Raw genomic sequence first — 22517 nt, 5'->3', positions numbered from 1 at the left:
GTGCTCAGCCTGATCAGAGAATGGCAAGTGAATGGATTATAATTGCAGCTGCTGCTGTTTTGTCTACATTAGTAAGGAAAAAAAAAAAAAAAAAAGAGAGAGAATAGAGGTGAGGAGGGGATTCATTACTTCAGCTATATTTCTGAATTAAAAATACAATATTTTTATGAAAATGAGGATTCTTCTAGGAAAAAAACCCACCTATATATTGTGGAGAGAGAAAAAAGAGAGGTTCTACTGAGGACACTGTTTCAGTTGTTTATAATCAGAGCCCTTTTTTCTCTTCTCACTTAGGACTGACCAAGTGTTGCACATAAAAATATCTTGGGGAAATGTCACTGCCATTTTTCAGTATATTAGAATGGTTTCAGATGGCTAGAGAAAACTGCTAAGACATTTTCCACCCGAGATCACATTCAGAGCTCTGAAGCCCAAGTGAAAAGTGCAAATTGGTTTGTGCAGTTTCCATTTGCTCTTTTCATTTGCTTGCAATACACCATTTTCAGTATTAGACCTCAATACCAGGGGAGTTAGTTATCACAAAACAAGCATAGCTCTCCATTCTGGTAAGAGTTTCCCAAAGGTCAAGTGTTGTTCACTCTAAAACTGTGTTAAAATTTAAGCTTCAGGTATGGTTTTTAGAGGTTGCACTGCATCGTCTATATGGGAGTCATTATTGGTTGAATTAACCTGAAAGTAGTTCTACAAGACAAAATTAACATACAAAACAAAACAAAACAAACAAACAAAAACCCCAAACCAACAAACAAGATGGAACGCACAATTCATTTTCCCTAATACATTTAAAATTAGTGGCATTTACCATAGAAATTAACCAAATCTGTTTTTTACTAGCAAATAATATCTATCTGCCAAAATGAAGAATATCCATCTGCCAATATGAGGAAATATTACTGGAAAGAAACCCTGAAGGAACAAAAGTAAAGACAGCAGTACCATGTTTTATTGTTGTAGTTCCTTGTAACTCAGTTTTCTGTTCTGTAATAAACTGCCAAACCTCTTACAAGACTAAGCTTATTTTCATCACTAACCTTGTGCAGTAAAAGTGAAAGTAATGTAGCAGATGCAGGTTAGTCTGTTCCCACAGTGACAGGTCATCTACTTACAGGGTAAATTTGCATAGTATCAATGAGCCTGCAACCCACCATGAATTGCAATACAGTTGCAGGAGTCAGTTTAAAGACAGCTGACAGCGGACAGGAATTGTATGAAGGAAAGTTCCCATTTTCCAACCACAAGCCAGAAGGCAAAGAAGGGATGGTGGGAAGACAACTGATTACCTAAAATGCCCAGATGTAGCTTTTCTTTTATATCTCACCTTGAGCTTGCTGATTTATAAGGCAGCAAGGAGAAATCAGCTTTGTCTACAGCACAACAAAGGTCCAAAGAGTAATACATGAAGTCTAGGCTGCAACTTTCTGGATCTCAGTGTGAAGTCACTGGCAAGTCAGGTACCTACAATAGGGATCTGTGCATCAGTAACATCTCCTTTTTGTTTCTTGAATATAAAGTCATAGTTTGGCCATCTTAGGTAACAGGTAGCTTAAATCATACCTCATTCTCTTGAGCTCAGAAACTATGGTAATTGCAACGCCAAAATAAGGCAGCTATACCAAGAAATCTGAATACGATCCAGACTCACCAATACCAATTTTGTAATCCAGTTTTAGATGTGTTGCAATGATTACCAAAGAATTCAAGAGAACAGAAGTGAGAAAGGTCAAGAGAGAAAAAGTAAACAGGGTCATTGAGATTTTTCACAAAGCAGCATCCTTATGACTTATTCCCAAATTTGAAAGTGTGTTTGGGTTTGTTTTCTCACCTAGGTAGATGCCAGAGGTTGTTTTTCCTGTCTCTAGTCTTGCTCAACACTTTTTTTATAATATTCAGATCTAGCTTCTTATCAGTCAGTACATCTTTCATTCTCTGGGTTGAAATTGTTGATATTAGATACGCAAACTTAAGGACAATTAAAAAAAAAACAAAAACTAGTCAAAACCATTTATTTTGGACATGGTTAATGAGATATTAGCAGCTGGCAGACAAGAAGTCATTCTGAACTACAGATGTTTCGGTATCTGGCTTTAAAGGGATTTTCCCTGCAATTATGTTACACTACCACAAACTCAGTTTCTCCCTTAGTTCAAATGGCAGAAGCCCATGTACTGGACTGAAATGTTCTAGTACTTCAAATTCACATTGCACAATGCTGCTGAGCACTGGGAACTCTATCCTTTCATTTTACTTTTTTAAAAATCTAGGAAGGAGACACACAAACCTGTTAAGAGCATATAAAAGATTGCAAAAGAAGTTCAGAAACATGGGACTTGTGTATACACATTATAGTATTTTCTGTATGTATTGAATCATGTGCAATTTTCATCATTAGAGTATTTTTTATTGTTTATTTTCTGGTAAGCCTTATTTGAAGATATTATTTTGGGCAAGGCTTCAAAAGATAGAGTATCGTACAGAACCAGACAAACTCTCTCTCTAGAGTCTCAAGCAATTCAAGACCAGCTCCCACAATGAAACTATACTGTGTGACCCCATGGAAGTGGGCAGAAATGTACCTCCACAATTTTTTCAGTCCTCTGGAACTCAGCTGTGCACCCAGTCCTTTTCATAGTGAGATAGCAGATCTCTGAATATCTCCTGGCTGTGACTCCTAGAGGTCCTGTTCCCTGTTCTCTTCCCTTCCCTTCCTTTCCCTTATTCAGTGTCACATATGAATTTGATGACAAATTCAGGAGGTTGCAATGACAAATTAAAATACGTTTTCATTATCAGTGGCTAATTTCTTTATTTAAATGGCTGCAAGTCCCTTACTCTTTTAATATTTTCTGTTACATTTTACTTAAAACCAAACAGAAAGATAGGCTATAGTGGTATCAATTTTCCTAAAGTGCAATTTCTGTCTCAATATATATTGTCCACAAATGTTATCAGATCTCAAGAAAAGATAGATTAATGGCAAAGGAGAATATGTATTCCCATGGCCAGAGGGATAGGGATAAAAGATGGAGTGGGAGAAGGAAGACAAGGTTTGAGAATGAGAGTGATGACATCTGTTTTCTCAGATGAAAAGTTATTTTCCTTTGAGAATACTTAACATATTTATCTTTTAAGGGAGGAAAAAGAATTCCCACTAGACACACTGAAAATTTGACAAAGGTCTGAGAAATAGGATCTTCTCAGGCTTTGTCTGTAGGTGGGTAAAGTCATAATAGCTCTGTTTTTCTTGGTTTTCTTTACATGAGAAAAACTGAGTAAGAATGCCTTACTATGCATAATTCTGAGGATATTCATTTCTTTGAGTTCTTTTTACACTGCATCTCTGTCAACTGAAAGGTCAATTTAGTTATTTTTCCCTCCCTCAGATCCTATACCGAGGGAAAAAAACAAAACCAAAACATGTAGACAGGTCTTTCAGATTTCAATGAAAATAACAGATGTTACCCATCAAAACATCTTCCACCCAGAGAGAGGATGACATCGCCAGAGAGTGACTGAGATTTTCCTTCCATCAGACAGAGCTTTATCTCAGGCAGAGTCAGACGGTACTCTGCTTAGCAGAAGCAACTGTCATGATTTCACCGTAGAACATCCTCTGCTTTGGGACTGAAAGGAAACCTTTGATCTAACTGCATCTAGCAAGTTATCATGTAGATGATGGAGCATATTGACGGCAAAAATGACTGGGCTCAGCATTTGTTTGTTTGACATGGTGCATGCAGAAACTTAACTTTTGTATTGTTTTGGTCAGATGTAGGTGTTACATTCCCTTTATATTGCCTGATCAGTGCGCTGGGAAGACCACCAACCTTTTGGTTGAGCTCTAGAACAGACTCTTATTTCCCAATTTATTTAAATTCATGGTATGAAATCACTGCAACAAAATGACAAAAGCCATGGAGTTTACAGACAAACTAAAACCTCTTCTCCAGTGACTGAGATGCAATTATAATATTATACTTAGCAAACAAATATTTTTTAGCAAAGACTTAGTTTCTCCCCTAAACCAGTGAATAGCTAGGAAAACTTCACAATACAACAGTGCAATACAAGAGTGATCTCTAATTCAGCTATTTTCAAACTGACTGAAAATAAGCTCTAGCTCAAACTTCAGAGCACAGCACAGAAAACCTGATCTCTCTCTTCCTCTGTGTGTATAGTAGATCAGGTAAGCTGGAAACAATCATGGGTTTACTTAGTCCATCAACACAAGTCCCACTGGTCAGATGTGAAGATAATAAAACTACATAGGGCAGAGAAGCTGGCAATGGGCTCATCCATCACATGGGACTGTGAAATAGGTGGGACACCTGAGTTTAGGCAGGTCATGCTGGGAGCCTGGGGTACTTTTGGCAGCTCTAGTACCCCCTTACACCAAGCCCCCCATGTCAGAAGATATATTTGATGAGAAAATTTCAGCTAGAGTTCGGGAAGGACACATGCTGAATTTTAAATGATACTCGATACAACTGTCTGAAGGTTGAGAGTAATGAATTACATAAGAGCCATAAGAGATATACAGTTTTAACAACTAACTGGGGGTAGAGCTCTCTATAAAAAAAAATCTATCTCTAATTGAAGGTGCATGACATGCTTGAAAATGGGTTCAATATTATCAAAACCAAAGTGTTACTGCATCAAACAGTGGTGAGCGGCAATAAAAAACCCAAGGCCAGTCATGAGTAAGGTTGTTTTTCTATGTTAAAAGGCACCATCACCATTTATTTTTTTCTGCAGCTGATGGCTTTCTGACAGCCTTCAGTAGGGTCCTAGCCATGAAGTGCACCTTTGGATCCTGGAGGGTACACAGTGCTGTTACTTCCTTTCCTGGGCAGGGCATCTCCCAGCAGAACTAGCATTTCAGTTCCTGAACAGCTTTTACTAATTGAGTTCTGCACATGTGTGTGGTATTAAGGGATAACGTTGTGGCTTTTTACATTGTCTGCAAGTATGCAGAGCTGCTGTGCGTTACCGGAGCTTCTCAAGAGATCTGTTAACTGCTTTTTAATATTTTAACCTCTGACCTGCATGTTAATGTGTTGTTATAATTGGAAAAGTCGCTCTCCCTTACTCAGCAGTTTTCCTCCATGTGTGTGTTCCAAGACTAACTTGCTGACTTTATTGACACACATAATAAGTTTATGGCTTTTCTTCTTGCTGGATACAGTTATTGCCAAGTCCCAGGCAAACAATCTTCAGTCTTGATGGAAATACATAAGGCAGAAAAGCATAAAGTCTGACTTTTTTTTTATCCAGGTCTGGGGTTGCTAAGTTGTCAGGTAACAAAACAAGAAGATAGTTTGGGAATGCATCATTTCAGTAGAAAAAAATGTTGATCCAGCCCAGCATTTCTGTCAATACAGGTTGGTAGAGTACTTTTTCTCAGTCTATTTCTGGCCTTGAGGGTCATTTGTTCCCTGTTAGTATAATATGTGGCCATCTCTTAGTTATTTAAAACTGGATTTGTATGGTTTCTTATACTTTCCAAATTTGTCCACAAAAGTCTGAACCAGAGTTCGTGGAAACAGAATCACAGAATATCTCAAGTTGGAAGGCAACCATTGAGTTCAACTCACTGCTCCTCTCAGGACTACCTAAAACTAAACCATTTGACTAAGAGCATCATCTATACACAACTTGAACTCTGACAGGCTGTATCATGACCACTTCCTTGGAGAGCCTGTTCCAGTGACCACCCTCTCAGTGAGGGTCACAATTGGGTCATATTAATTTATGCTGAAACATGGCCAAAAGTAGCAAACTGAGCATTTGATTTTAATTTTAGGTTTAGGAGCAGTGTTGTCTTGAATAAAATGGCATTTTTAAAAAGGAAAGAATAGAGAAGTGGCTGTGAATAGTTAGGATCAATAGGAAAAGTGGAGATTTCCTACCACCATATAGAGAACAGTAATTTGAAAAGGATAGGTTCAGTAAAAAGAAACTCATTTAATATAAAACATTAGCACCTCCCTAGACAAGCAACTTACTACTGTCTCACGTCTCTCTGCATTCACTAAGATCTTTTTATTTTCTTCTGTTTATGCCCCTTTTTAGGATTTCTGCAAGTTTGCTTCAACATCAGCTTAAGTCCTTCAGCAGAGTAGGAAAAAATTGAGTTTTGTGAGTTGAAAGCTGATAGTAAGGCTAAGCCTAGGACCTGGCCGGTATCATGGCAGTCCGGCCACCACAAAGGAATGGAAGACTGGTATGAAAGGGGCAGAGGTGAGGAAAGTCTTGCATAGCCATATGGCTATGTGCTGCTGCTTAGGAGAAACAAGCTATGAAATAATGACTTGTAGGGGGGCCCCACACAAGCAGAAGTTGCCACACAACATGCCTCAACTGCATGTCTACCTTTCCAGGACAGAGACAAAAGCAGGAAGAACAAGAACTGCCCAAGGCAGTTGTCTTTTCTGCCTGTATTTAAAATAAGGCCCATCCTGCTATACTGGAAATAGCTGGAATCAGAACAGTAATAAATCAGCGTATCCCAGCTGTCCCAATTGAATGCACTCATGGACAATTGTGTCTATGTCTTGTTTTGGGGGTTACACTGTGGGGCTGACTCCCCACCAGGTGTGTCCCAGGCTGTGACCTCTGTGATCACAAGGTGTGCCGGTTCATGAAACATATACCGAGACAAGTAGATTTGGTGGTTTTTTTTAATGGGTCAGATTTTAGCTATATCAGCTTCCTGAACTGATTTGCCACAGGTTCACACTCAGTAATACCAACACTGGAAATGGATGGGAAAGGACATTCAAGGGCACAGGAAGGAGAGCTGAACCATATCATCTTCAGCTTACGTGAGCTTCAGCTATTACAAAACAACAGTGTAAGAGCTCTGGCTATGGGAGAAGGTGTATAGCAAGGCACACACTGCATTACCATCTGCAAGTACATTGTCTGGCCCTGAATCTACTCTGATGAATGTCATACCTGAATAGCCACTATTACGGCAAGGTGTAATTTTTAAGCATGCCATGCTTACCTACTGTGGTAAGAACCACAAATGACTCTTCTGAGTTTCATTTCCTCTGTGTAGTCATGGATTTTCCAGGCAAGATCAGCACCTTTCCTTGCAGCCCAATCAAGCAGACCTAAAATCTCACAACAGAGATTGACATTGTGAGCTCCCTCAAATTCAGCTTCCCTTTGTCCCAACATTGATTTGTTGTGTTGTTTCTAAACACACAAAAATGAGCATCGTAATCCTACAGTATGAACAGACAAGTGCTGCAGCATGAGTCATGAGTAGTAGGGCTTCCTGTGTTAAAACGTTGCCAGGGTAGCCAAGACAGCCATATTACCTTCCCACTGCACAGTTTTGACAAGGATAAAAGAAAATACTATGCTGTCCTGTGGGAATGTGGATGACCTCATATGCGAAGGAGTGAAGTGTTTATCAGTCATTGCATTTTCTTGATGAGGAACCGCATTAACTGTGTCATTTGGTATTATTGCTTGAAGGGTTGGGAAACTAAGTTACATTCTTTCAGCTCTGCTCCTGTGTGTAGTGAATATTCTGTGCAAGTGCATACCTTACCATAAGCAAAAATGCTGTGATTGATTGTGAGTGGTCTTGTCAACTAGAGACATTTCCAAATGGCAACATTTGCTTCGACAAACTGTGAAAAATGGAAGTACCAGCAAAAAACAGTAATACCAAACTCACAGCAGCAGGTGCTGACTTTGGAACAGTTGTCTTTTCATTTTTAAAATCTGTTACTACTTTGCCAATGTTCAGTAAGTATGCCAGGAGATTCAATCTCCTTTTTTTCCTTTTTTTTTTCTTTTTTTCTTTCTTTTTGATAAAGTGAAATAACATAATACTTTTGAATGCATATGAATAGAACAAGAAATATCTTGTGAGGAAAATGTATTTAACAAAACTTTAGAAAAAGTTAAAGGTCTAGTAGGCTTTTTAAAGAATATAATTTTGTTCTAGGAGCTATTTTTATTTTAACCATTTCCATTTTTGTTAGCACAGCAAAATAAAAGGACAAACAAAAGATTTTTATGTTATTCTTGATGCACCATTTGTCCTGCTCCAGCATAAAAAGAATTATTTTAATCACTCAAAGATGAAAGGTTTTGGATCTCAATGCATCTGGGTATCAGATGGATCTGTCTACTGCTTCCAAACTGTTGTGCAGCAAAAGGGAGCAGCACATTTCTGTCCTCTTTCTGGACCTGTGAAGAGCTGAGATTTGCTGCAAAGCCAGGTAGCACAGAAGTTAAATAATTTGGAGAGGTCCTCTGCCAGGACGCTGGTTCAACACCAGCCCCAATTCTGCTCTGGCACTGAGGGGAGACTGCCACAGTCAGAGGGATTCTTTCCACCCTGCAAAGACAGGGTTGAGGGCAGCAGGCTCTGCCTACAAGGAGGTCTGGCTACCATGTCTCCCTGAAGATTGAAAGCATAGGCTTGCTGCCAGGAGGAAAAGGCTGGGGAAAGTTGATGACTTTGGGGACATTGTCAGGTCAGGAGCACCACTAAAATGCCCTGCTGGCTGCAGCCCATTGCCAGGTGAGGACTTTCATGAGGGGATGGATGATACTGAAGAATAGCATTTTCCCACTTCCCAGTATTTTGTTTCCAGCTAAGGGAAGTTATCATTAAGTAGATAGATGTTTCATGTCTCCAGAAATATCCTATAGGCCCAGGGATACCTTGCCTTCTCCTCATCTAGAAGGTAAGGATGCCCACACACACTTGAGCATGGTCATTTAGGGAAATCAGGTCACTCTTGGGACTTTGTCGTATGGCTTTGCTGCCTCTTTTTTTTCCGCTGCACGAGGCAGAAATCTCTGAGTTACTGCAACCACTGTATGTTGCCTTTGTGCCTTGTTTGTTTGTTTGTTTGTTTTCCCAAAACCTTGGTCCACTCTTTCCAGGAGACAGTGCTGTGGTCCCTTGATGGCTTCGCAGTGACCCTGATGAAGGCATCAGATGTGCCAGTTGCTCAATTAAACTTGTGGGTATGCCAACAGGAAAGGGACCAGCCTACCCTACTGAGTCTTGGGTGCACTATAGGCAGGAGGATTTGGTGACATGGTTTATAGGACAGTGCAGTTTCAGCTAGGCAGGGGTGAACACATGTCCTTTCAGCACAAAGACAGGCAGAAGTTTTGTTGGCTTCCCTGTCCATTTACCTGCCACTGAGTATAACCTAAGAAGTGGGGAACAAAGCCAAGCATTGATCTTTTGGTACTGAGACCTGGGTGTCTAGGAGCCTGGACTGGGTTTTGTTTTCTCAGCAGTTAGCTGCTTCTATGAAAGGATGCTCTGAATAAGAAGTCATACTCTCTATTTTTAGATATTTAGCTTGGCATGCTCCAAACTGCTCCCAAGCTAAATAATGAAGATGTTCTAACAGAGATGTTGTGCATTCAGAGAGAAAATTAATTAAGAAAAAAACAATCTCTTTAAAAATACCGCAACACAATAGTGCAATAATGCAGGAAATACTTACATTTACTGTATTACTGAACAAGTGGAAAGAGAAGTATAGACGAGGCTAAACCCATCTATTTGTTATCTCACATATTGTTTGGAAAAAGAAAAAAAATCTTCCCATTTGGGTATGTTTAATCTCAGAAGCTCTAAGCGTCAGGCACAGACAAGAAATGTATATATATATATAAATCACAAACTAGGACAAATTCAGTTGTCATTTTCACTTTCTCTCACTGTTTGGAAGATTAGCTGGCTAAGCAAAATACTTCTGTGTCTCTGGGTAACAAAGCAAGATTTGGCTGTTCTTCAGGGTTGTGGGTATTCACTGTGGATTTTACTGACACATTCTTGTACACTTTAGGGGGAAACTGTCTTACTGTGTGATGGGCAGAAAGGGTTAAGAACCCACTGCTGTTTTGTGTGATAATAATTTTTTTCTCTATTTCATTTTATCTGTAGAGCAAAGTAGTTCTGCTTTCGCTTGTTAATGAACTGAACACTGCCATCTTGTGGGGTTTTTTTAGCAAGCAAAATTACTCTTTAATATATAATATTAAATATATATATTAATATATAAATACAATATTAAATATTTCAAAGGGCAGGAATAAAAGGTACCCATGAAGATCTTGACAACCACTCCTTTCCACCTCCATTACAATGCCTCTTTTTACATCTGTGGTCTTTGCATGTATCAACCTAAAAATTCAGTTAATGAAGTTGAATTAGAAGTGTAATATAATTTTAAAATCTGACCTGTATATCTTTGAACCTTCCTTCCTATGGTTTTGGGGTTTTTTTTGTGGTTTGGGGTTTGGGTTTTTTTTTGATGTAGATTGAATAGTGTCATGTGAACTTCACAATCTGGGACTTTGACATTTCTCTGCGCAATTTTGAGACCACTTTCATAGACTATGAGCTCAAAATCCAGTAACAATTTTTTGACTCATAGGCTCATAGTGGAGGGGTGATTCTGTGAAAATATCCTGGATCCAAACCTAACAGCTCTTTCTGAGAGGTACTAATTGAAAGGCTGTTCTTTGAACTCAGTTTTAGGCAACAGCTGTGAGACAGTATCATTTGAAACACTCCAAGGTGAAACCAGGAGCTCAAGATACTTCAGTATCAAGACTGCTTAGCATGATTCTCCAGTACAGGAAGAGATATTAATACAGTCTCCCTTTATGAAAATCTTTGAGTAAAACATAAACTTAAAAAGAGATAATTTCTCCTGTTGTCTAATGAGTTACTTTTTACACAGGCAGACAGAGATAGGAAAAGGGGGAATGGTTTTAAATTATAGGGGGAGAGATTCAAATTAGCTACTAGGAAGAAATTCTTTACCCAGAGGGTGGTGAGGCACTGGCATAGGTTGGCTGGAGACATTGTGGATGCTCCATCCCTGGATGTGTTCAAGGCCAGGTTTGATGGGGTCTTTGAGCAACCTGGTCTAGTGGGTGATATTCCTGCCAATATCAGGGAGGTTGGAACTAAGTGATCTTTAAGGTCCCTTTCAAACCAAACCATTCTGTGATTCTATGAGTTTAGAGAAACACTTTAAGGAGAATTGTCAGTATAAGAAAATCAAGGCATACCTACACATCAGTGCTGTTAGAGTGGTCAAAGTACATTACAGAGTGTCAAGAAAACCAATCATCCACACATTTGAGTTTCTTTTCTCCAACAGGCATTGACAATGCAAGTATGTTTACAGCAGTGTAGGTAAAAGTATGGCAAGAATGAGTATTGGTAAGAATCCACTTCTGCAAACCATAATTTAAAAAAAAATTGATAATTCAGTAACATATCACCGAAATACTCTTTAAACTGAAAGTACAGAACAACTGGAAACTTAAGCTGCCCTAAATGGCTTTGATTTGGTGACATTAGCAGTGCAATCTTTAGCAAAGCCATCAAGGACAAGTCTCTTATTTACCACAACATTTTTGCTTCGCAGCATATTAAAATCCACTGTGAGAGTTACCCAGCTGAAATACCATGGAAGAAAGTTTAAGAGCTATCCCAGCCCATTGCAGCCACACCTTGAAGCTACCTGGGTCATCCCTGGCTTAGAACTGGCAAGAAACAGAGTGCTACCCAGTATCTTGCAGCTCCCAACTCCTCCTCACTAGTGGCTCAAGAGACAATTTTATCCCTGAATAACTGCAAGCCAAGAAGCTACCATGCAGCCCACATTTCCATAGCACTGAGACATGGGCTGAGAGCAATTCAAAATGGGAAGGGAAAGCCACCTCTTACTGGTGCTTCAGGTGATGTCTAGACCACCACAAGGCACCAATGCCATTGGCTCAAAAACCTGGTCATTACCCACAGCCTGGAATAGCAATGGTGTTGTCCAAGACAACATTTCTTGCCTCCTGCCAGGAATAAAGTGCGTGTCATTTGATGATGAGGGACTTTTCCTGTGACTCAATGCCTGAGGCAAAAGTTTCAGTGACCAAAGTCCCCCACTTACAATCCCTCAGTCCAAGAACAGTGCCCTCACACCTGCCTTCCACAAATTTTGGGCTGTGCTTAGGCTTGTGGTGAATGCTACACATCCCAAACCAGCTCTATGGGCCTTGAGACACTCAGCCTTGAGCCAAAAGAGAGAAAGATGGAGGCAGCTCCCTATGTCCACCAAGTAATCCTCCTCCCAAAGTCTCTGGAGAAAGAGAAGATATATGTGGCTATATGATTGAAGTATATGCATATATTTTTTTGATAGATAGATAGATAGATAGATAGATAGATAGATAGATAGATAGATAGATAGATAGATAGATAGATAGATAGATACACTGCAAGAAAATCAGCCCTGAAGAAATTGCTGCAGGGCTTGGGCAGTACCAGAGGTTCTATAGCATAAATGTGCAACGCGTGTGGGCTTTCACTGCAATGTGAATGTGTGCAACTGCCTGCTGTGTTGACATACACAGATCTCTCCAGTTTGGGAGGAGCTCCTGGAAAAACTTCTTGGAAGCAACCTAAAAAAACACTCTGACATGACCACAGGAGGACTGCTTCTGCTCCATTGGCCCTCCAGTTCTTCCCGCTGCCCCAGAAATCCCCCATGACCAGTGAAAACAATTTACCTCCAGGATATATGGAGGGGAGTGAAATTTAGTATGGTAACAGAGTGGTTATATGTCCATTAGTTAGTCTTGGTGCTTTTTAAAACATTTTTTTCTCCATCTATAAAATGGACATAATGATAATATGTTTTGGTTTTGTTTTTTTTCAAAGAGCATAAAAAGCCACAGCTTAGAAGTACTGCATGTAACAGCTTAAAACTATTAAGAGTGTCTTCATGGCTCTGCTCAATGAAGCAGAAATAAATTGCTTAGCTAGAAATAATTACAAACAGTTTTATTAACATTTGCAAAGTACTTTAAGGGTATAACATGGAGAGTGGAAATAAATATTGTATAAACATGCTATTATTAAATGACTGCTCTTCTCTGGGAAATTACATGGGAGTGGTTTTTCCATATTTGTTGTGACTCAGTGATTTCAGGTAAAATATGCGTTTCATAAGTTAAAAAAAAAAAAAGGAGAACCTCTTAACTGTCAGCTCTGTCAACATATGAGGAGTCAAAAGCCCAGCCATGTTTTGCCTGGCTTGTTAATTAACACCATCAGCGGCAATGTTACACACTGAATGCTCCTTGCCATTGCATTCCATTCTAATCCATGGGATTTCACTTGTGGATGTATTCTGCCTGTAGATGAAGGACTGAGACATTGTCAGTCATTGCTTATTTCACAGTGCTACTAATGGACATGGAGCACAAAAGCCTTCAGCTCTCCTCCCCATTTGGTTGTGGTTTAGCAGAGTCTCCATATGTTAAAATTGTTAAACATTTCTTTTAATTAATAAAGGCAACATTGACTAAATTCACATTGAGAATAGGTATGTTGGGTAAGAAATACTGTTTTCACACTGTCATTCTAAAGAATGCATTTTGAAGTACTGAATTACACAATCATTTTTTGTCAAAATACTGAAAAGTATTCAACTTCTCCCTGCCCGAACAACCTGTCAAATGTCACTTCTTTTTCAGTGTGGCTTCTAACCAGTGATGTTTAGCACAGATAATTATGCCTCTTCAAATGTAAAGTAGTTAAGTTTTGTAAAGCATGATGCATGAAGCAGTTTTACCAGCTGTTTTCCCAAGTCTGAATTTCTGAGCTAGACTGATACATTGTGATCCTGGTGCAGGACTTCTAGTGGTTTCATGAAAAGCATCGAGAGGGGAAAACATTGTTGTATTGTATTTCTACTGTGTTTGGATTATGGTCCATGTGGGCTCCAGTACCCCCAGAAGCAAGCTGAAGCTGGCCTTGTGGCCATCAACACTGCTCTGAATATGGCTTATGGAAAAGTTCCATTTAGTTTTACACTTGCAATAACATTATGCTTTGTATGTTATTTTTTTGTTAGCTGAAAAGCATATGTTTTGACTTTTCCCATCAATGTAGGAGCAATGACTTGTATTTTAAGTCATGAGACAGAAAAGAAATAACAAAGTCAAGGCTTTCTTTGCAAACTGCTGCACCTACGCAACATTTTTACAAGCTTTTTTGCTAATTTGCATAATTGATTTTTACTATTTTTTTACTCGGTTTTGCTAATTATCATCATTCAATTTTTCTCCGAAATAACAATTTGTGAGGACACCTTCAAAATGCAGAAGCAAATTTTCTCTTTGAGGGTATTTAATTCTGCAATTCTAGCCAAAAAGTGCTGACATACATAAAATGCATCAAACACATTACCCTCTTCACTGGTCCATAGAAAATCTAATAAAATCAAGAAGAGAGAAAACTTTTTTGCAAGGTGTTCTGACAGTGGAAGACTGGATTTCATAGTTTATAGAGATTTATTACACCTAGTTGATTACCTATGAATTGATTAAAACTAACTCATGTCAGATTTTGCATTAGTGACCAACAGCCATCACTTTTCAGACCTTGCCAGCTGACGCACAACAAGAAGAAATTTGCTCATATGAGATCAACTGTGAAGTTAAAACTACTCGAACTAGTAGGGTATAAAGACCTGGCGCTGGGTATAAAAGCTATCTTGGACTTCAGATACTGTCCATCCAATAAGTATTAAAAAATATAAAAAGTGGACTTTATTTTCTAATACCAACATCATGGTTTTTGAAAAGCAATCACTCTAAAATGAAATAGCTGTGGATTTTACTAGCAGACCCATCAACTACTCATCTCTTTGAACTGACTTCTGCTCTGTAAAAGCAAGCTCCTCCACGATGCTTAAACATTAATAAATCTTGGCAAAATTATGAAAAAACCTCACAAGATTTCTAATGGATCTGGTTTTGTAAGTATACTTATTTTACTGTCAAGTAAACTGTTGATGTGAACGGAAGGATTTTTAAGCATGAACTTTAGTTAATGAGAACCACAATTAAAAAAAATCCCCTAAACCAATGCTTATGTACTGATACACACTAGGACCCAGCCTGCCTTTTTGAAACCAAACTGGGTAACAGCTCAATCTTCTGAATGTCTCCACAGGCATTTTTCTCTCCTTGCTGACTGTAGGGAGAATTCCCTGTTAGGAAGGAATATTTCACCAAGCATGTAAAGCTTAGGCCCCTGCTAAGCTAGGTAGAATAGATCCCATGTAAACACACAAAATGGACATTAAAAAAAAAAAAGCAGCTGTTTACACATGTAAATTTACTCTGGGTGTTGTGCTGAGTAAGTATGCCCACCTGAAAGCTGACCTTAGTGACCTTCATAGCTTGAGTGAGATCCTCAGTATTTCTTAGAGTGAAGCCCCTGCTAGATGACACCGTCAGCTGAGGGACTGTCCCCATCTCAAAGCTGACAGTTTCATAACATCCATTTTCATAATGTGGATTTACACCTGACGAGAAGATGGTTATATGTCAGAATGAGAACACGGTGTCGGTGAACTTTGCCTTCTATTTTGTAGGATGCAAAATTCGCCCATGCTAGTTATTGGAGGCAGAGCAAGAATTAAATAAGCCATGGGGACAATCCAGCTCCCAGCAGGCACCACAGCTGTATCTAGCTGCCTCTAGGAACACAGGAGCATAAGCACATATAACCATCCACATCCCTTGGACTGAGCTGACATCAGCTCAGCCTCACAAGTGGACTTGGTGCCTGATGTGCAGATGAGTCAGTTTAGAAATCATTAACTGACCTTCTCCTAAACTACCGCTGAAGATATTGAAGGTGTCATCACATTCAGCGGAACAGATACCGAAAAAAATGATACTGGAAAAGACAGTGCACTTCTTTTACCTAGCAGCAAGAAACTTTTTTCATAGAAACCATCCATTTCCAGAACAATGTTCACTCAAAGTTTTATCCCCAGTGACTATTCTTGATTTTTTTTTTTCACAGGCTGCATGTAGATAATACCTCTGTCTTAGTGACACACCATACTACATGCAGAGGAGTCAGACGCGGCAGTGATTATCTTGTGGACAATCCCTTGTTTCTCTGGGAAATGTTTCAGAGATGAAGTAACAGTAACCACATTGAAAAAAAAGTCAAACAAACAGTACAGTATTATGGCAACTGATTACATCTTGTTCAAAAAAACATTAAGGTTTCTGCTCTGTCTTCTTTTTTTTTTTTTCAACTTGCACACGTATTTTTTCCCAATCTCTGTCCTTCCTCCCACAACACCTCCCCCAAAGTCTTCCTGCTGAGATTCGTGTCCAAAGCAAAATAGCTAAATTAACTGCTTAGTACTCTTCCCAGAGGAGATCCAAACACACCAGTTTCAAGGCTGCTAGTCAAGTAGTGCATTTGACTGTGGAATTAAATATGGCCCTGGAGATTTGTTTTGTGGTCACACAGAGGAATAGTGTAAATTTCAATTTACAATACACAATGTTCACAACAAGATGATCACAAAGTTAGTAGTTAATGCAAATTAATGGTCATCCAAGTAAAAAAAGGTAGTCATACTCACGCAGTGATCACTTATCACTCCTGTTACTTCACAGATTGATCCAATTCCTAAACAAATCATTTTAGGCTACCCCAAAAATTAAATTGCACAAAGAATCAAATTATCCTTGAAAATAGCCAAGCACGTATAAAGTTCAAGGCTAGATACCATGCACCACCACTGCACCTGGCTTTAAGTACACATTTGTATCTAAATGGATTTAGATCTCCTGGAATTTACACACAAATATATAAATAAGCATTTACCCTAAAACTATTTGGGCTAGGGAAGGAAAAGCTCTAATTTAGAATACAATATGAAGGATGTCCCTCTGGAAGCTACATTTCTTTAAAGTCAGGAGAGTCCTGGTTAAATGCTTCCACTGATTGCAAGACAGTATGGCATGAAGCAAGAATCCATTTTTTTTAACAGAGCAAATCAAACCAGAATGCAAATAGAGCTAAACTATGCTGGAAACCATAAACTCTGGGATGACCGTGAAACACCAGTGTCACAAGTTGCCAGTGAATTACACCACGTGTTGACTGTGCTAGCTTCAGTTTCTGGAAGGGCTGAAGATACAGTTTTATGGCAGGAGTGCTGCCTAAACTCCGGTTCTTGGTATCTGACTCAAAAGCAGACATGGCCTTCTACCCACACTGGCTAAAATAAGTTATTTGAGCCACTGCCACAAGGGTGACCAGCCACCACCAGCTTCCATCCATCTGATAGTGCTAGGACATTGCCAGATCAAGCCAGAGCTTGTGTCCTCGTTCCTATCATGAGGCATAAGGAAAGAGAAAGGAAAGGGAAAAGGAAAGGGAAAGGGAAAGGGAAAGGGAAAGGGAAAGGGAAAGGGAAAGGGAAAGGGAAAGGGGAAGGGGAGAAAGAAGAGAAGAGGTAAGAGAAGAAGTAAAAGAGAAAAACTAAAAATAGCTATCCTTGTAGGTAATCCCTTTTGAATGTCGCCAACTTTTTTTTAAAAAAAAATTATTTTAATACTTTCTGTCATCTATGTTTAAATCAAATTTCACTTAGAGCAGCAGATTTCTGTATTACTAATATTTTGCTACAGGGCTGGCCACTAAACCAAGGGCTGCTTTCCAGTAGACCCCTCACTCTGCCACAAATTGCACAACAACACAAGAAAACATAAATAATGCATCTGGAAATACATGACATATTTAAAATCTGCAATCAAAAAGAGCCCAACAGGGAGCAAAGAACACTGGTACAGTCTCTATGGCATTTATATAGCATGGACCCTTTGCCCCTGAATACAATCTGCCTGATACATCCTGGAAAACCTCACTGGGCCAGCACTTCATTCCTGATTGTCCTCGGCACAGATCCAGGTTTCACCATGCTGGCTTCAGCCAAATAGATTACCGAGGGAATGAGGGAAGATGGATAAATTCGTCCATCGGTCTGAAAGGCCAAAAACATCTGCTGGAGTCATGGAGTTGGCTGGCTGAGTTCACATAAAGGAAGCCCCGCTGGGAGCCAGTACCCAGCTCTTTTGAGTTTTGAGGGTTGTCCTCAGAGACCGCAGCGTTTTGCTACCTAGGGGCAGCAGAATGTCAAACTGACCAAGAAATCTTTCAGCCTATTAGCACAGTATGACACAGACAAAATGCTCTTTATGAATATCATATAAGTATTAAAATCAGAGGGTTTTTTTAAGAAATTCTCTAGACTGCACACAGCCCAAAAGCTGAGCTCAATCCACTAAATGAAAGGTTTCAGATGTGCAAGGATTTATAGTGCATCCACTTGGGAAGATGTGAATGTGGTACCAAAGTGATAGGCAGCTGTACAAGGGCTAAGGACAATTAAAATGTAGTAGCTTTTCTTTTTGAGCAACAGGACCCAAACAGACTGGAATATCAAGATTAAATTAGAGGATAGTTTCTGAGTTAGTCAATTTTAAGAGGCAGTTTCTTATCCCTGATGCTTGCTAGCTATTCATGTGGTGATGTTTTGTAACAGTGTAATGCCAGATTCATTGGCATGATTCGTTTCATCAGCTTTTGGAATCAATAGATGTTACTGAAACGGATGTAACTCCTAGTCCACAAAATTCAGGATTAAATAAATCTTAGAAACACCCTAATTTTCAACTCCTAGATAAACCTAATCTTAAAAATCCATATGCTAAATAAGTAAATTAAATATCCAAAAGCTGCAGACTGAGACCCTGTATCAAACTTTTCAACTGAATTTAGCCTCTCTCTCTCTCTGATGACTAAGGAGTTGAAATAAGTGTTGTCCTTGTGGTATCAGTACAATTTCCTAGCAGTCTGCTGTGTCTGAGTCATCACAAACACTAGGCAGTAGAGGAATAAAAACTGTTTCCCTTCATTTTTTTGCATCTCATATTTGAGCAGGAGGCACAGAACATTGGGGAGGAAGAAGATAGGAGACATGATCTTGCCCCTTGTAAATTTACTATTTAGTTAACAAATATATGGAGAAACAATCCTTTTTTAGTAAAGTTCTAGCTAAATATTTAAACAGTAGTTATTAATTCAACAACAATTTTTAAGTTACTATCCATCTTATTTCTGTAAAATGTCTCCTAAGAATTATAGTGTTGAATCCTGAAATATTTATTGAAGCAACACTATGTTTTCCCTGGGTAACAACTCAGTAATGACTACAGCATATAATTCATACTATTTAAGTCATATGCAGCATCCATATTTTAGGCATTAAGTCAGTTGCTTTAAATTGTATCAACACTGTGTTGTATAAGCTTGTGGCAGGAATAGAAGCAGCTTTTGTTTGAAGCTACTATTTAAATTTTCACCAGAGAAAGAGAAAGTAGTAATTTATCCATGGAAATAAGATGTTTTTGAATATTACAAAATAACCATTATTTATGGTTAACTGCATCCAGAACCTTTTCTAAACTTGATGTGAACTTCTACAGTGCTTCCAAAGAATGTTTTTAGTCAATCTCTTATGACATCTATAGCCATAATCTGGGGAAAGTAGAGTAACTGGATGCCAGTATTTAGTACCAGTAGGATGTACTTCGTTGCTCACTATTTATCCATTATGTTTATAATGTCCAAGTAACCAGTGAGTGCAACAAAGACACTGATTGCATTCTTGAGAAATGAGCCTTTTAAATTGTAATGCTGAACTGCTGAGCTTACAGGCAGACAGATAAAGAATCAAATGAAGATTAAAGAAGAGCTTTATTATATTGAGATTACAATGTGATGTAAGAAACCCTGTGCAAGTCAAAACCATGAAAAAGTCAGTATCAATGTTGCTGTTTTACTTGTTGAAAGAAGACAGACTGAATTTTCATTTTATCAAAACCAAAGTAAAAATCTTATTTAGTTCAGGATGAGAATCTGAACACAAATTAACTGATTTTTAGGTCTATGAGGATTTGTGGTTGCAATACTCATGGCATTCCCATCTGTTAATAGGAGTAGACGTTATTTTGACTGTGCATGTGTGTCATTTTCTCGTCCTAGTTTAAAAAAAAAAAAAGTAAATCCGGATGCTCTTGAGAGTTAGAAGTCAAAGATACAAGAAAAAATAATGTTCCTGAAAAAAACCCAAAACCCAAACAAACCCAGGGTGTTACATCAGGCTTTCATTTTTAACATGACCATGATTTCATCACTCTGTGGTTGGCTAGACAGATCACTAACATTTTTGGTAATTAACACTGTTTTTGTCACTTTGTTAAATTGTTTGCAAATCTATATTTACATAATTGCTTCTCCAAACTGCAACAGAATGTGGAACAGGCATGCGTCATGGAACAAGATGTTTTTAGACCCACTTGTTGTCAAACGTCTCAAATTGTAGAGACATAGGAGGTTTTACCTTTATCATCTTAATTAGCTGGCCCATGTTGTGTTGGGGTTTTTTACAAGCTTGAAAACAAGTAGCTTCCGTTTCCTGGTAACCAATCTTTAACTTTAGAACTGGCACACACATTGCAAAAGAGATTTCATTTTTGAGCTGCAAAATAACGTTCATCTATATATTTATCTTCCTTATCTGTTTGCTATATTTAATCATAAGAGTAAACTTGCATGTAAACTAAGTAATGTCAATGCACCAAACCAATACCTCCAATCCTGGTCCTACTGCAATCTGCCTGCATGGCTTCAAATCAAGGACTAAGGTATTACTTGTATACTCAGCTTCACTCTTGCTCAAACAAGGACTGCATTTTTATTCAAAGAGATACAGTCAGCAGTGAGGCAACACGTATTTATGGCATTGAGCTTCAGCCTCTCCTGGCCTGGAGACAAGTGTTCTGAAGCCCTGGACCCCATGGTGAGAGGACCAACACAGAAAATATAGCTTTTGAAAAATCAGTTATCTTGTCTCAGAAATTGCCTGTAGAGTCTCCTATTACAGATGTGAGCTTTTCATGTTTCCATTCTAAAATCTATTGTGAATGTTGAAATCATGTCCTTCTTTCAGCCCTAATGCTTTCTGCAAAGCAGCTATAGAAAGAAAATTTCAGATTGTGCCTACTGCTTTCTATGTGAACAGAATATTAAACTGTGAGAGAGTAAGGGTACCAGAAAAAAAGGAAAAGCACTGTGAGAATGAAAAAAAAATCAACATGCTTTTAGTCTTTCTATTGGTAACAGTCATACAGCAGCAAACTTAGCCCACCTTTTTGAGTGGTCATTGATGGTCTGTCATGTTTCTAATCATATCTCAGTCTTTCACAAAGCCCTGGCACTCTGTCCACCACCAAAACAGAAGACATATTAATCCCGGTAGCAAACTGTTAAATTTTGTGTTCTGATTCTTTTTACAGCACCTTGCTGTAGATGTACCTTTAAAGGACAGTTTTTAAAGCATGGAAAGAACAACTCCAACTTTTCAGGGCAAAGCAAGATGTTTACAGGTGTTCCCGTGCCATAACACATCATCATCCTTTCCCCACCACCCTCTTCTGGCACCCCTGGTGTGTCAGAAATGACCACAAATTATCAAATAATTTGCTCTGCTGGTCCCACCATGTGGAAAATCATATAGGACGCAACTGGGACATATGGCAGAGCAGGAAACATATGAGGAGTTGCCACATTGCCATTAAACATTTTTTTGCATCCCCAGCTGCAGTGTCCCAGATGAAAGGTTGAGGGGGGATACTCCACAGCTGTTTATTTGTTCAATGTGTTCACTTATGTCTGTTGTTCTGAGAGGTTTCTTAAACTACTTAAGCAACAGTCAACCTGTTTCTCAGAACCAGTTCCATGGCCAGTATTGATCAGACGTGTATCAGAAAATTATTTTCAAACAACAAACTGAGTAAATAGTTATAGCTCAGTATGTATTACAGAGCAACCTGCCTTTGAAGCCTTATCATTCCCCTGTTGTCTTTTTCTCTCTGGATTGGTATGGGAGGGAAAGGCTTGTGGAGGCAGTAAAGGTGAAGCAAAGCTTCTTCTATTTTGAGGGGCATGAATTAGCCATTCATGGAGCCTCTAATAAATTTACATCAGGTAAAATGAAGTTTTAGCTTCCTCTTCGTAATTGGTCACACTAAATTCCTGGGTTTACTGATGAATACATAGCCACTTCACAAGGACAATGGGAAATTTGAAAAAAAAAAATAAGCCAACAGAAGACTGAGGAGAAGAAACAGGATTAGAAGGTATCTGTAAATGTGAATTATCACTAAAGGCTCAGATCTGTTGTCCACAGAGGGATATTTAGAGGCACTTGATGTTGCCTGCAAAGTCCTGCCTGGACTCCATTTCCTGGCCCACAGCTTTCCCGTAGGCTTTTTGTCCTACTGCTCAGTCCACCTTGGATGTCTCAGACACCACAGGGCATCTATGTTTAGGCAGGATAATCCCTAAAGCCACAAGTGTTTGATATTCAGGTCCAGACTCTAGACACATAAATATGCTTTCTAAACGTGAGTGTTTTCATGTGATCCAGCTCCCATTATAGTATGTGGAGACTAGTCAATAGGGGCAGAGCAGTCTGGAGGGTTATTCTGATCTCCCTAAAACAGACATCTGCATCTGGCTAGTTGAGCAGCCCTCCTGACTGTGTGGA

At 39.0% G+C, this 22517-nt stretch overlaps 1 protein-coding gene across 1 annotated transcript in view; it reads right to left on the bottom strand.

The window, feature by feature from the left end:
- Positions 1-1347: 1347 nt before the first annotated feature.
- AKAP11 (A-kinase anchoring protein 11) overlaps positions 1348-22517 on the bottom strand; it is a 102996-nt gene continuing 81826 nt past the window's right edge. Inside the window, exons 13-14 of the mRNA XM_017827830.1 lie at positions 7028-7136; positions 1348-1476 (exon numbers count right to left, since the gene is read on the bottom strand). Coding sequence (XP_017683319.1) covers positions 7065-7136 — 72 coding nt within the window. The 3' untranslated portion in view covers positions 1348-1476; positions 7028-7064. The remainder of the gene's footprint in view (positions 1477-7027; positions 7137-22517) is intronic.

This window comes from Lepidothrix coronata, unplaced genomic scaffold (assembly GCF_001604755.1).
Source record: "Lepidothrix coronata isolate B3197 unplaced genomic scaffold, Lepidothrix_coronata-1.0 Scaffold143, whole genome shotgun sequence".
In the NCBI taxonomy this organism is placed as follows: domain Eukaryota; kingdom Metazoa; phylum Chordata; class Aves; order Passeriformes; family Pipridae; genus Lepidothrix; species Lepidothrix coronata.
This window is presented reverse-complemented; position numbering and strand designations above follow the sequence as displayed.